General features: G+C 46.5%; 2 protein-coding genes across 2 annotated transcripts; both read left to right on the top strand.

Moving 5' to 3' along the window:
* Positions 1-941: 941 nt before the first annotated feature.
* Positions 942-1,865, top strand: LOC134468674 (trace amine-associated receptor 13c-like). Its single transcript, XM_063222565.1, has one exon. The coding sequence runs from the start codon at positions 1,107-1,109 to the stop codon at positions 1,863-1,865; it is 759 nt and encodes a 252-aa protein (XP_063078635.1). The 5' UTR covers positions 942-1,106.
* A 9,497-nt stretch (positions 1,866-11,362) lies between these two features.
* Positions 11,363-12,329, top strand: LOC134468673 (trace amine-associated receptor 13c-like). Its single transcript, XM_063222564.1, has one exon. It carries the CDS (start codon positions 11,378-11,380, stop codon positions 12,260-12,262), a length of 885 nt encoding a protein of 294 aa, XP_063078634.1. The 5' UTR covers positions 11,363-11,377; the 3' UTR covers positions 12,263-12,329.
* Positions 12,330-13,282: the final 953 nt, after the last annotated feature.

The following is a 13,282-nucleotide window of genomic DNA, read 5'->3' as shown; positions in this document are numbered from 1 at the left end:
GGTCTGCAGTCCACTGCAACCCACTTAGCAATCGCCGTCGTAACTTTCCTTTTTGTCGATTCATCACATCTTTGACTTGGCCACAGGGTTGTCTGGCGAAGCTGTGGCTGCTCTTTGCTAGCAGTTGTCGTCAGTGGATGCTTGGCCTGAATGTGGTACTTTAAACTAGACGTACTCCGGTGATATTGAAACTCTTGTTTGCACAGAGAGCACTTAACCGTTGTCTTATCTACATTACCGTCAGGTAGTTTATTAAATTCAAACAACCCGTTGAGGGGGCCCGACATTGTCCGGATCTCGAATTTGACTTCACCAAACGTTAACGGAATTCCTCTCAGTCTCAACTACAACACACAGCCCAAGAGGTTTCTATGGTTACGGTATCAACTACTCCTTCGCGCTACCTACGGATACATAAAAGGGACAAAAAGAAGACAGTGCTAAGCCGACTACTAACAGAGGAGCTGCATATGGACGGTAGAAGTGGGGAGATTCTGGCGAAGTCTGATCGCGATTAAAAAAAAATATTCGCGATCAAGAATGTTATTAATCTAATCGCGATTAACGCGTTAATATTGACAGCCCTAGTTTTTAACAAATATGGAATTTGGCACAAGACGTTACACAAGATTTCGATTTTGGCCCACTGTGAATTTGGCTTGGACAGCACAGCTTTAGCCTTTACATCATCAGTGTTGAAAAAGGGAGGGACACGTAGATCTATGTGTTTAAAACACAATAAATACTTTGCTGCGAGGCAGGGTATGCTGGGTTCGTTCAGAGTGTGTCTGATCATGTCATAGGACGCAGTTTCTAGGGCGCTCATCCTTGGGCGAACACACACTGCAACACACACACACGGGTCTGGGAACAACAGCAGAAGCAGCAGCCTCGTACACAACTGCACCTCTTGCACAGGGGAGGCCACCGCCGCCACCCCAGCCTATGTGGCATTATACGTCGCCGCAGTAGCTGTGATCATTATCACGGTGTGGGGCAACCTGCTCGTCATTTCATCCGTATGCCACTTCAAGCAGCTTCACACGCCGACTAACATCCTGATCCTCTCCCTGGCGGTGGCCGACATATGCGTGGGGGTGTTTGTGATGCCTCTGTATTTCCTGCGGCTCATAGAGTCCTGCTGGATTTTTGGCAGCACAGTCTGCCCCTTCTACAACTTAATAACATTTCACCTGACCAGCACCTCTGTCCACAACGTGGCTCTGATTGCTGTGGATCGTTACATGGCCCTGAGCAATCCTTTCCTGTATTCCAAGATAGTCACAGTGAACCTCGGCATTGTTGTGGCCTCTCTGAACTGGCTCTTTTCCTTTGGCTACAACTTTGCTCTCCTGTTTGACAATGGTTTCTTCACCACCTCGCTCACACTGTGCCCGAGCAAGTGCCTCATTATTGTGAATGAAATGTGGGCCTTTGTTGACTTGGTGATTGTGCTTGTGCTGCCCTGTTCCACCATGTTTGTGTTGTACTTGAAAATCTTTGCCATTGCTAGAAAACATGCTGATGCCATTAGGGCAGCTAACACACAGGGCAATCCAAACAACAGACACACTCACAATGTCCCCAAACGATCGGAGAGAAAAGCTGCCAAGGTGCTTGGGATACTCGTGTCTGTCTTCCTGCTCTGTTTGGTCCCCTATTACATGTGCAGTTTAATGGCTGGCAGTATCCCGAGTGACATTTTTAGTGATGTGACCAACTACACGGGGATCCTGTTCTGCCTCAACTCTATGTTAAATCCTGTGATATATGCCCTCTTCTACCCATGGTTTCAAAAAAGCATGAAGCTGATTTTAACACAGCATGTTTGTACAAAAGATTCTTCTCTTATGCAAGTAAAGTAATTGTTTATCCTTCAATGTTCAATGAAACATTGGCCACTCTGCTTGTTACTATGTCATATGTCATATGTGTGACTTGTCCTTGGCCCAAGTTATTTTAAATACAGTACATGTATGGCGCATGTGTAACCGCAGAAATACACCAGCAGCGATGCGATTCAAGCGACAGAGTGCAGCAGCAAGCGATACGAGCGATTGAGGAGACTAGAGTATGTCCGTACAGGCAGAAGGCAAAGCATTCAATCATTCCCATTGGCTGTGGTCACTGACCTCTATACACTCATTGGTTGTCGCGGCTTGTCGGCTTGTCGCCGAACCACGTCATAGAAAGTTGAAAAGATTTCAACTTCAAATTGTCGCGCTCGTCGTGCAAATCGCTCTAGTCTCCAGAATCGCTTTTGTTGCACGACTCAATACAAAGTCAATTACTTCCGTCGCTCGACTCGCTCAGATCGCCGCTGGTGTATTTCTGCGGTAAATCAGAGCTCTTTGCACGGGGTCATCCCTATGTTCCCCAAGTCCCATGTTCCCCGGGTCCTATGTTCCCCGCAACCGGGGAACTTAGGACCCTTTTTTCAGAAAAGGGTTCTATGTTCCCCGCTGCTTCCAAGTAGACTGCTGCATGGCAAAGCGCAGGTTGTTGTTGCACCTCTGACAGGTTAGGTTTAGGGATAGTTTTGGTCAGGGCACAAATTTACAACTCAGAAACATTGCATTACTGACAGGTTAGGTTTAGGGATGGTTTTGGGAAGGGCACAATTTGAAAATTCGGAAACATACAGTGCGGGGAACATAGAACCCTTTTTTAGAAAAAGGGTCCTAAGTTCCCTGGTCCCATACAAAGACAGGGGAACATAGGACCCGGGGAACATAGGTACGCTGCCCTTTGTACAATGAGTGCAAATAAGAAACAAATGGACAATCATTTATGTACTGTGATGTGGAGGGAAACCAAACAGGAGAAGACATTGAAAATGGACTAGGTCAGAAACGTCTGCATCCCCAATTTTATCCCCTGACTTCTTTGTTATTTTTCAGCTACAATATACGTATACCTATGTGCCTCGTTATTGTGTGTGTGTGTGTGTGTGTGCGCGTGTGTCATTTTTAGTATCTAATTCTTCATGTTGATGTGAAGTCTTATCTTTTCAAATTCCACTTTCAGATTTTTTTAAAAACTCTTTTTTGATTTAATCTTTTGTTTGGAGTGTGATATGGATGACAATAACATGTTTGTTAAAGGTGTTTACTAAAGATTCTGTGAATTCACCATATATTCTTGATGTATTCGAGATTCTATGATCTATGCCGTAATGAAGGCTAACACAGCCATAACATGTATAAGCCCATGTGTTTTTAAACAGATTTTGCCATGACATGTATAAGTTCATAAAGGTTGGAGCAGGCTTCACCCAACAGTTTTTCTTTTCTATTAAGGGTGCTGACCAAAATATTGTAAAACTGAAAAATTAAAAATGAGAAAAGGTCGCGCCATGCATACGTTTCTTTATTACACAGACGCGTTTCGGTGTTCTGCCTTCCTCGCGTCTGTGTAATGAAGAAACCTATGCATGGTGCGACCTTTTCTCATAACATGTATAAGCCCATGTGTTTTCAAACAGATTTGCCATGTTATATTAAAGGCTTTTTACACTTTTCTCAAATCTCAGAGTGCCTCTGCTCTTCCCTTCTTTATTCTTGATGTATTTTCAGATGTGGCTTCATTAGATGTGACATCAATCATTAAAGGGACACTGTGCAGGAAATGGTCAAAAAAGGTACTGCAACTATGCTGCTCATTGAAACGGGGCTGCCTATTGCCAAATTTGATCTTCACATGAAAGTTTACAAAGTAATAAACTAATATTTTCTTGTGTGGCCCAAGTACAGTCATTTTTGCAGCTAAAAATGGCTATTTATGGAAATTCAAAATGGCGGACCATGGAGAAGATCCCCCTTTTCATGTATGAAAAGTGCAGTTTTTTCAGTCAAAATGAATACTTAGAATTTGATGGTGGTCGTAAGTATTCATGAAAAGGGTAACATTAAATAATGGGTAGCATGAATTCTGCAAATAAACAACTAAAAATCTCACACAGTGTCCCTTTAAGTGTGTGATAGTTTACAGGCCTAGTTCCCCCAATAACAACTTATGAAGTGGGAAGGGTCATGAATGCCCACACTTACTACCCAAGAACAAAGCATTAAAAATGCATATACACGTTTATATGTAGAAATACTTATGCACACACACACACACACACACACACACTTACTTATTTGCTTTATGCAGGGTGCGGTAAGTGAGGGGGGATGAGGGGAATTGTTCCTCCTTCTGGTTTTCATATCCCTTTTTTTATATCAGAGTTTTACTTTTGGTTCAATATAACTAAACTGACATTTGTTTCAATCTTATCCCACATTCTGTTGTTTTCAACAAAGCGCACCTTTACCCTGTATATTTTCTGTATTCATGAATGAACTAGGCCTGTGCAGTCACCTTCGACTGCATAAAGGTATATCCCCGAAACTCGACGCTTCCAGTCCACCATCATTCGCACCACTCCCGTCCATCTTTTTATAAACTTATATGTTAAATAAAAAATATAAAAGAAATATATTTAATATCAATAAATAGATCAATGACGTGCATAGGCTTAAAACCAAACGACTATTGTGAAAACGGAGCAAAAATATGGGGCAAATGGTAACACTGTTTTAATGGTTCACTATTACAAAGGATCTACCACATTAGGTAGATAAACAGTGTAAGAATATTTAATACCATGTAATACCAGAGTAACACCATGTACCAATTTTGTACTTACATCATATATTTGTGTGTAAGTGGTATTACATATTGCATATTGTTACACTGGTATTACACTAGTATTACATGGTATTACATATTGTTACACTGGTTATTACACTGTTCCTAATGTGGTAGATACACTGAAATGGTGAAACATTAAAAAAAAGGTGTTACCAGGCAAATCAGTCCACCCAGTCAGAAGTTATGGGCCAAATGAAACTTCCGCCATTTTGAAAGTGTTGGCCTCCAAAATCTAATCAGTTCATGAACCTACCCTAGAGCATTACCACGCCGAATCTGGGACAAATCCATCAACCCAGTCAGAAGTTATGGGCCACACAAAAATTTGGCAATCTTGACTTCAGCCTTCTTGAAAGTGTTGACCTCCAAACTCGAATCAGTTCATGAACCTACCCTAGAGCATTCACAGACCAAATCTGGGACAAATCCAACCATCCGGGTTATCGTGTTAACACGAAAGACCTAACGCGACGGCGGCGGTGGACGCAGCAGCGGCGGCGCACGCAAAACCATTACATCCCAGATGCTCCGCGTTTCGGGGATATAATGAATCAAGGCTAGAGGAAAGGAACACAATATGGCCCTTTAGTGCCATCTAATGGCCAATTAACTGTAGTGAAACTAGCAGGGCGCTGACTTCCCTAAAGCCCTTATGAAGTGTACTATATGTTACCGCTTGCAGTGGTGGCACAAAAGATGAGTAATGCAAGCCTCATAAGTGAAGTGAAGTGAAACCCCAACTGGGAAGCTCCAACTCCCATTGTTATTGTGGCACAGCACTCCACAGCACACAAGTGTTCACTTCACACAACAAAATTGCATTTATGCCTCACTCGTGCAAGGGGGCAGCGCCCAATGGCGCCCCAATATAACATTATGAAACACTTGCGTGAGGGGAGAAGACTGACGCACTATTTTATACAAAACCATCAATCTGGCAGGGTACATTCGGTGCTTAATGCAACAACTGGAAAATCCAAACTCAGCATATCTGTTGTATCAGTGTTGATGCATATGCTGTAATTACCTTTATTTGCGGAACACCAGGGCAGCACGGGCCCATCTGGGGTGGTGGTCTAGGGCACATCTGGGCCGGCGGCCAGGGGCACATCTGGGCAGGTGGACGGAAAGCCAGGAGTAGCAGTAGGCAAAACAGAGGCGGCGTTTTCTTCACAGACAGTGCAGGGCCTTGTGGCTGCATATGGGCAGGGCAGGACTGCCGTCTTCTCGGGAGGTTGCGCCAGTCACAGCTATAACCTCAGGGGCAACGACAGCTGCAGGACTGGTGTCAGGCGGGTCAGGTGGGCCGGCATCAGGTGGGTCAGATAGATCGGGGGGTGGGGGTGGGGGGGGGGGTCTGGCATTATGCGGGTCAGGCAGATCAGGGGGGCTGGCAGTGTGCGGGCCAGGCAGATCAGGGGGGGGTCAGGCAGATCAGGGGGGCTGGCATCAGGCGGGTCAGGCAGATCAGGGGGGGGGGGGTCAGGCAGATCAGGGGGGGTTAGGCAGATCGGGGGGGGGGTCAGGCAGATCAGGGGGGCCGGCATCAGGCGAGTCAGGCAGATCAGGGGGGGTCAGACAGATCAGGGGGGCTGGAATCAGGCGAGTCAGGCAGATCAGGGGGGGATCAGGCAAATCAGGGGGGTTGGCATCAGGCGAGTCAGGCAGATCAGGGGGGGGTCAGGCAGATCGGGGGGGGGGGTCAGGCAAATCAGGGGGGTTGGCATCAGGCGGGTCAGGCAGATCAGGGGGGGCTCAGGCAGATCAGGGGGGGGGGTCAGGCAGAAAAGGGGGCCGGCGTCAGGCGGGTCTGGCAGTGTGCGGGCCAGGCAGATCGGGGGGGGGGGGCAGGCAGATCAGGGGGGGACGGCATCAGGGGGGCTGGCATTAGGCGGGTCAGGGGGGCTGTCAGGGCAGGCAGGCGGAGCGTTGACGTCCGCATCGGGGGGTCTCAACCGGAGCAACGTCGTTGTGGGTCCCGTCTGGAGCATCGTCCTCAGGGGTCTGGGCCAAATTGGGGGTCTCAGCCGGGGAGACGGCGTCGGAGGTCTCAGCCGGGGAAACCGTATCTGACTCTGGCTCTGGGTCAGGTGGTGCGGCAGGCTCCGGCTCTGGGTCAGGGTCAGGTGACACGGCGGGAGACTCTGCTGGATCGGGGGCCTGGGACGGACCGACGTCTTCAGGAGTCTCGGCCAGAACCGGGGTCCCGGATGGAGCAACGTCTTTGGGGGACTCTGCCGGAGTGACGTTTTCAGGGGGACTCTGCCGGAGCGACGTCTTCGGGGTTCCCGCACGGACCGACGACTTCGGGGGTCCCCGACAGAGCGACATCTTCGGGGTTCCCGCACGGAGCGACATCTTCGGGGCTCCCGGACGGAGCGACGTCTTTGAGGGTCCTGGCCGGATTGACGTCTTCGGGGGTCTTGGCTGGTCCTCTCGGCGGCTCAGGGTCCGACGGACCTCTGTGCGGGTCGGGGTCGGACGGACCTCTGGCCGGGTTTTCGGGGGTTGCGTCTCAGCTGCGTCCGGCGCGTGGGCTGGTATCTCAGCGGCATCAGACTGCTCTCTCCTCCACTAACAGCAGAACTTGCAGTGACTCCACATGAAGCTCAATGCTTCTCTTCAGGTCTGTGAGGCCGAACTGGGGGAGCACATTTCAACTACCATAATGAGGGAAACGATTTTCTGTGAAAATTAAGTTCTATTTCGTTCCTTCTGACCGGCAGGCGGAGCTTTCAGCACTGAATGATCCATCACATGCTTTGCTGGGCTCGAAGCACGCGGTTGCTGGGGAGTATCCCTGCGGCTAGCACTTGTAGAAGGCTGAGACCGCTGAGGGGACGCCGGCGCCAAATGGGGTGGCTAGTTGGTAGTTTGGAGCAGGTTTAGCACATGTCACTTGACGATGAGGGACTACGACTTAAAATGCAGGCCGCTGCTTCTTCATTACCTCGAATTGTTGCTGTATTGCATCAATCACAGTAGAACCAGAGAGGCCTGACTCAGAGACAGGGTGGCCCATGACCGCCGCTTTGTCCTGTCATTCATTGACGATAGGTTGAGCCATGAGTGTCTCATGCCAACTACCGATAGAGCCATAGCCCAGCCCGAAGCCTGGGCAATACAGCGAGATGTCCTCAGAATGAGAGAGGCCGTTCGAACGTCCGCCCATAGGGTATCAATCGGTTTGCCCTCGGAGAGGCGGAGAGGGCAACATCCATTTCCCTCTCCCTAGTGAAAATGCAGCATTTCACGGCGAAGCCCACAAACACAAACAGATAACCCGACACAGGTGGATGCGGCCCGGGCTAAGAACACTGAAGTGCTAACTGCTATCCCCAGAGGTGGCTAATGCTTTTGTCATGCTAAACCAAAGTATGGCAACACCAACAATTAACCTTTTTGCCGATGCAAAAAACCTTTGACCGTTGTAGCCCAACGTTTATGGAGTAAATGATGAGGGCTAGGGAATAAGAAATAGCTCAAGACTAATCTTACTCCCGTCAAGCCAGGCTCCAGCCATGGCTACCCCAGGTAAGATGGATGGCCAGCAAAGAAGGACGGGAGTCCTCGGTCCGGTCTTCAAACCCTTACAAATACCGCCGCTTTAAGCGAATTTCGATGAGTTTCGCTGAGATGATGTGTAGATAATTACTTCAGTAATTCAGTGCCCTTAACCGTTACCATACCGGCAAGGTCGTAGTCAGACTGTTAAACTGAACTACGGGAGAGAGGTAATCAGTGTTGTCTCATGAAAGCGAAATGGACGAAGAGGATGTGCGTATGGGCGCGGACGGTGGGAAAGGAGGCAGCAAGGGTAGCATGTCATTTTTCCGACGCCTCTTTGGTCCGACGCGTCAATATTCCGAAAATTTCCCATTGATCCTACAGCCCACTTACTTGAAATAATTAAATTAAACCCTTTGCTCCGGCCGCTCAATGTTCCGACCAATGGCTGTTTGGGGTTGGTCATTATCCCAGATCGTATGTCCTGCTTTTCCCGGTGCCAAGTAGACTTCAGCTGCATGCGCTGCGACGAGCACATAGATGCCGTCTGAGTCGGTCTAGCTGTGCCCTTACCAAAACCACCCCTAAACATAACCTTTCATTAATGCAATGTTGCCAAGTTTTGCAATTGTGCCCTTCCCAAAACCATTCCTAACCCTAACCTGTCAGTAGGCCTAGGCCAGTGTTTCCCAACCTTTTTTGTCTTGTGTACCCCTAAGCCTTTTCGTTGTGCCATGAGTACCCCCTAAGTCAAGTTCTATATCGCTTTCTCCATCCCAATGTAACTAAGCTCCATATATGTTTTAAATTTTCATTTTTCCACGTACCCCCTGCAGTGTGCTGGCGTACCCCTAGTGGTACACGTACCCCTGGTTGGGAAACACTGGCCTAGGCTATTGCAATATTTCTGAGTTTTGAATTTGTGCCTTGACCAAAATTTTCCCTAAACCTAACTTGTCACAGACAGCTGCATGATTATGACCACTGTGCAGGCTGTCAGAGATGACGGTGATCTAAAGCAGCTTTTGGTCGGAACATTGGATTGTCGGGACAAAGGGTTTCATTTCATTGGTAAAAAGTTATGTGAGACTAAGTGCTGTAGGATCAATGGGAAATGTTCGGAACATTGACGCATCGGATCAATAGTGCGTCGAGCAGACCCCGGCAGCAAGTGGCCTTCGGCAGGATTTTATACGTTTTCGGTAGAATTGTACTCTGCAAGGACGTTTCTCTAGCCCGGCGAGCCAGACCCATACAGCAAAAAGCTGTACAGGGGTCTGGGTGAGCTCGGAGAGAGTGTGGGCGGGATAAACGGTTGTCTATCAAAATGCCTTGGCACTCAACGCCACGCAACAGGATGGTGGAACAACCAATCCCCGCACACTTCTGTGTAACGTCACAGCTGTCTTTCAGAACGTACACGCGACACGCCCCTTTGTAGGTGAGGCGGCAACTCCGAGCCGTCGTAGCAGTGAATGCGTGTGATCACCACAGCCACAAACAAGTTTCCTAATAAATCGTGTTTTCACTTACACAGTTCAAAAAGGCCTCGTTTTCAACCACATGGCCCTCCTTGATCAGCCAGCGAAATGTTGAGCAATTTGGGGTTTGTTAAATTGTTATATTTATGATTGTTGTCAACATGGCATGTTCGGTGTTAGCTAGCTAGCTGTATACCCATACACGGCTGGATACCTAGCTCTGTGTAATTGACGACAGGTTGGCTAGCCGCTAGCTCGGTAGACTAGGTGTCATTCCCATCTATTTAGTAAGCTACTTAAAGACTTTCAAAGCTCCCAAATGTCTCGTTTTTAATGACATGGATCTTATTAGAATTTGGGGCAGGCATATAATACAAGGCTGGATACCTAGCTCTGTGTTATTGACGACCGGTTGGCTAGCAACTAGCTTGGTAGACTAGTTGTCATTCCCATCTATTTAGTAAGTTACTCAAAGACTTTTAAAGCTCCCAAATGTCTCGTTTTTAATGGCATGTGTCTTATTACAAATTGGGGCAGCAATTTCATTCTACACCTACAGTAGTGGTCTGATAATAGCGTGTGACTATCTGGTTCTGTAAAATGCTCAAATTAGCTTACCGAGCTAGCTTAAAACATTGAATGATCAAATGGTAATGTGTTGTGATCTATTTGTGTCCGATAAGTTCATGGTGTATTTTTACATCAATCCATGTCAGCCACGAAATGTATTATCATCCAGGCTTTTTAAATTAAGTAAACACTTTTGTGCTATACGTAGCACGGACGGCCACCATGTTTCTTCTTAGAAAGTTTCCTGTGTTTACTAGGTAGCCCGGCCCCCCTCGCGATTTGATTGGCCCTGTCATTGGATAACTTTCAGCCTCGCAAAACGACCGGGGTCCGCTAGACTGCCCCCGGGTGCAAATTCAATTTGCGGTCGCTAGGGGCGTCTAGATTTCTAGGCTAACGTTTCCCCATAGAGAGTAGTCTGAACGAAAGACCGAAAAAGAACAATAATTCTGCTTAACTTAAACAACTGATATGTTGTCTTTGCAAAATGTTCTATCTTATTAACTGATTTAATGTTTTGAAAACGACAGCCTTTTGATTTTATTCACAAAACACTTTGAATCCTGTTTCGTAATATACAGTGAGTGCATCAGTAGTCACATCTTATACTCATAACGGCAGAATATGTGCAGGCACATTTCAACTACCATAAGGAGGGGAACAATTTTCTGTGAAATTTAAATTTTAAGTGTGTATGTATCAATTTTGGGTGTGTGTGTGTTTTTTTTTATATATAAATAAGTAATTTGGCACAAGACTTTGCCCAAGATTTTGATTTTGGCTTGGACAGCACAGCTTTAGCCATTACATCATGAGTGCTGAAAAAAAACTACTTCAGAGGAGGGACACGTAGATCTATGTGTTTAAAACACTATAAATACTTTGCTGCGAGGCAGGGTATGCTGGGTTCGTTCAGAGTGTGTCTGATCATGTCATGGGACTCTGCTACAGTTTCTAGGGAGCTCATCCTTGGGCGAACACACGCTGCGACACACAGACACAGGTCTGGGAACAACAGCAGCAGCAGCAGCCTCGTAGACAACTGCACCTCTTGCACAGGGGAGAACACTGCTGCCGCCACCCCAGCCTATGTGGCACGATGCGTCTCCGCAGCAGCTGTGATCATGATCACCGTGTGGGGCAACCTGCTCGTCATTTCATCCGTATGTCACTTCAAGCAGCTTCACACGCCGACTAACATCCTGATCCTGTCCCTGGCGGTAGCCGACATATGCGTGGGGGTGTTTGTGATGCCTCTGTATTTCCTGTGGCTCATAGAGTCGTGCTGGATTTTCGGCAGCACCATGTGTGCCTTCTACACTTTAATAGCGTTTCACCTGACCAGCACCTCCGTCCACAACGTGGCTCTGATTGCTGTGGACCGTTACATGGCCTTGAGCAATCCTTTCCTGTATTCCAAGAGAGTCACGGTGAACCTCGGCATTGTTGTGGCCTCGCTGAACTGGCTCTTTTCCTTTGGCTACAACTTTGCTCTCCTGTATGACAATGGTTTCTTCACCACCTCGTTTACCCTGTGCCCAAGCGAGTGCCTCATTATCGTGAATGAAATATGGTTCTTTGTCGACCTGGTGGTTGTGTTTGCCATACCGTGCTCCGTCATGTTTGTGTTGTACTTGAAAATCTTTGCCATTGCTAGAAAACACACCAATGCCATTAGGGCAGCTAACACACAGGGCAATCCAAACAACAAACACACTCACAATGTCCCCAAACGATCGGAGAGAAAAGCTGCCAAGGTGCTTGGAATACTCGTGTCTGTCTTCCTGCTCTGTTTGGTCCCCTATTACATGTGTGCTTCCATGGCTGCCAGTATTCAGAGTGACATTTTAAATGATGTGATAAACAGCCTGTTGGTCCTGTTCTACCTCAACTCTATGTTCAATCCTGTGATATATGCCCTCTTCTACCCATGGTTTAAAAAAAGCATGAAGCTGATTTTGACACGGCGTGTTTGCACAAAAGATTCTTCTCTTATACAAGTTAAGTAATTGTTTGACCTTTGCGTTCAAAGAAACATTGGCCACTCTGCTTCTGTGTCATATCGTGTGACTTGTCCTTGGCGCAAGTTATTTTAAATGCAGTACATGTATGGCGCATGTGTAACTCAGAGCTCTTAGTACAATGAGGCCTGTGCAAATAAGGAATGAATATATGGACAGTCGTGTATGTACTGTGATGTGGAGGGAAACCAAACAGGAGAAGACATTGAAAATGGACAAGGTCAGAAACGTCTGCAACTCCAATTTTATCCCCTGACTTCTTTGTTATTTTTCAGCTACAATATACAGATTTTGACATGAGCCTTGTGTGCTTCTCAGTTCTTTTTTTTTGTTGACATTTTTAGTATCTGTACTTTTATGTTAACATTTTCAAAGAAAATTCTTGAAGTTGATGTGAAGTCTTATCTTTTATTTTATTTTATTTTTCTTCTTTTGTACACTTTTTTGATTTAACCTGTTGTCTGGGGTGTGATATGGATGACAATTACATGTTTGTTAAAGATGTTTACTAAAGATTCTCTGAATTCACCAGATGTTTTGATGTATTCTAGATTCTATCGTCTAGGTTTATGCCTTGATGAAAGCCAACATGGCCGGAACACGTAGGCCAAAACATTTGCCATGTTACATTAAAGGCTTTTTTACATTTCTCTCAAATCTCAGAGTGCCTCTGCTCTTTCCCTCTTTATTCTGGTTGTATTGTCGTGTGATGTGACTTCATTAGATGCGACATCAATCATTAAAGGGACAGTTTGGTCAATTTCAACATGCAGTTGTAATGCTCACACTACCCTGGACTTGTCAGTGCCTGAGATTTTTTTTTCTTCTTCTTCAGCCGTTTCCGAGATCCTGGTCATTGTAATGGGGGCAGCTCTTTGTTTACATTTCAAAAAAACATTTTTATTTATTCCCAAAAACATCCAAAAGGTTATAAAACATCAGCAGACAACTAGCTAACAGCAGTACCTTTTGGGAAAATATTTGGAGTTGGCCTATGTTTCATTTTTT

Source organism: Engraulis encrasicolus, chromosome 18 (assembly GCF_034702125.1).
Source record: "Engraulis encrasicolus isolate BLACKSEA-1 chromosome 18, IST_EnEncr_1.0, whole genome shotgun sequence".
NCBI classification, from domain to species: Eukaryota; Metazoa; Chordata; class Actinopteri; order Clupeiformes; family Engraulidae; genus Engraulis; species Engraulis encrasicolus.
This window is presented reverse-complemented; position numbering and strand designations above follow the sequence as displayed.

Bases quoted from the DNA above. Each gene is read 5' to 3' on its own strand.
- LOC134468674 (XM_063222565.1), top strand. From the start codon at position 1,107: ATGCCTCTGTATTTCCTGCGGCTCATAGAGTCCTGCTGGATTTTTGGC.
- LOC134468673 (XM_063222564.1), top strand. From the start codon at position 11,378: ATGATCACCGTGTGGGGCAACCTGCTCGTCATTTCATCCGTATGTCAC.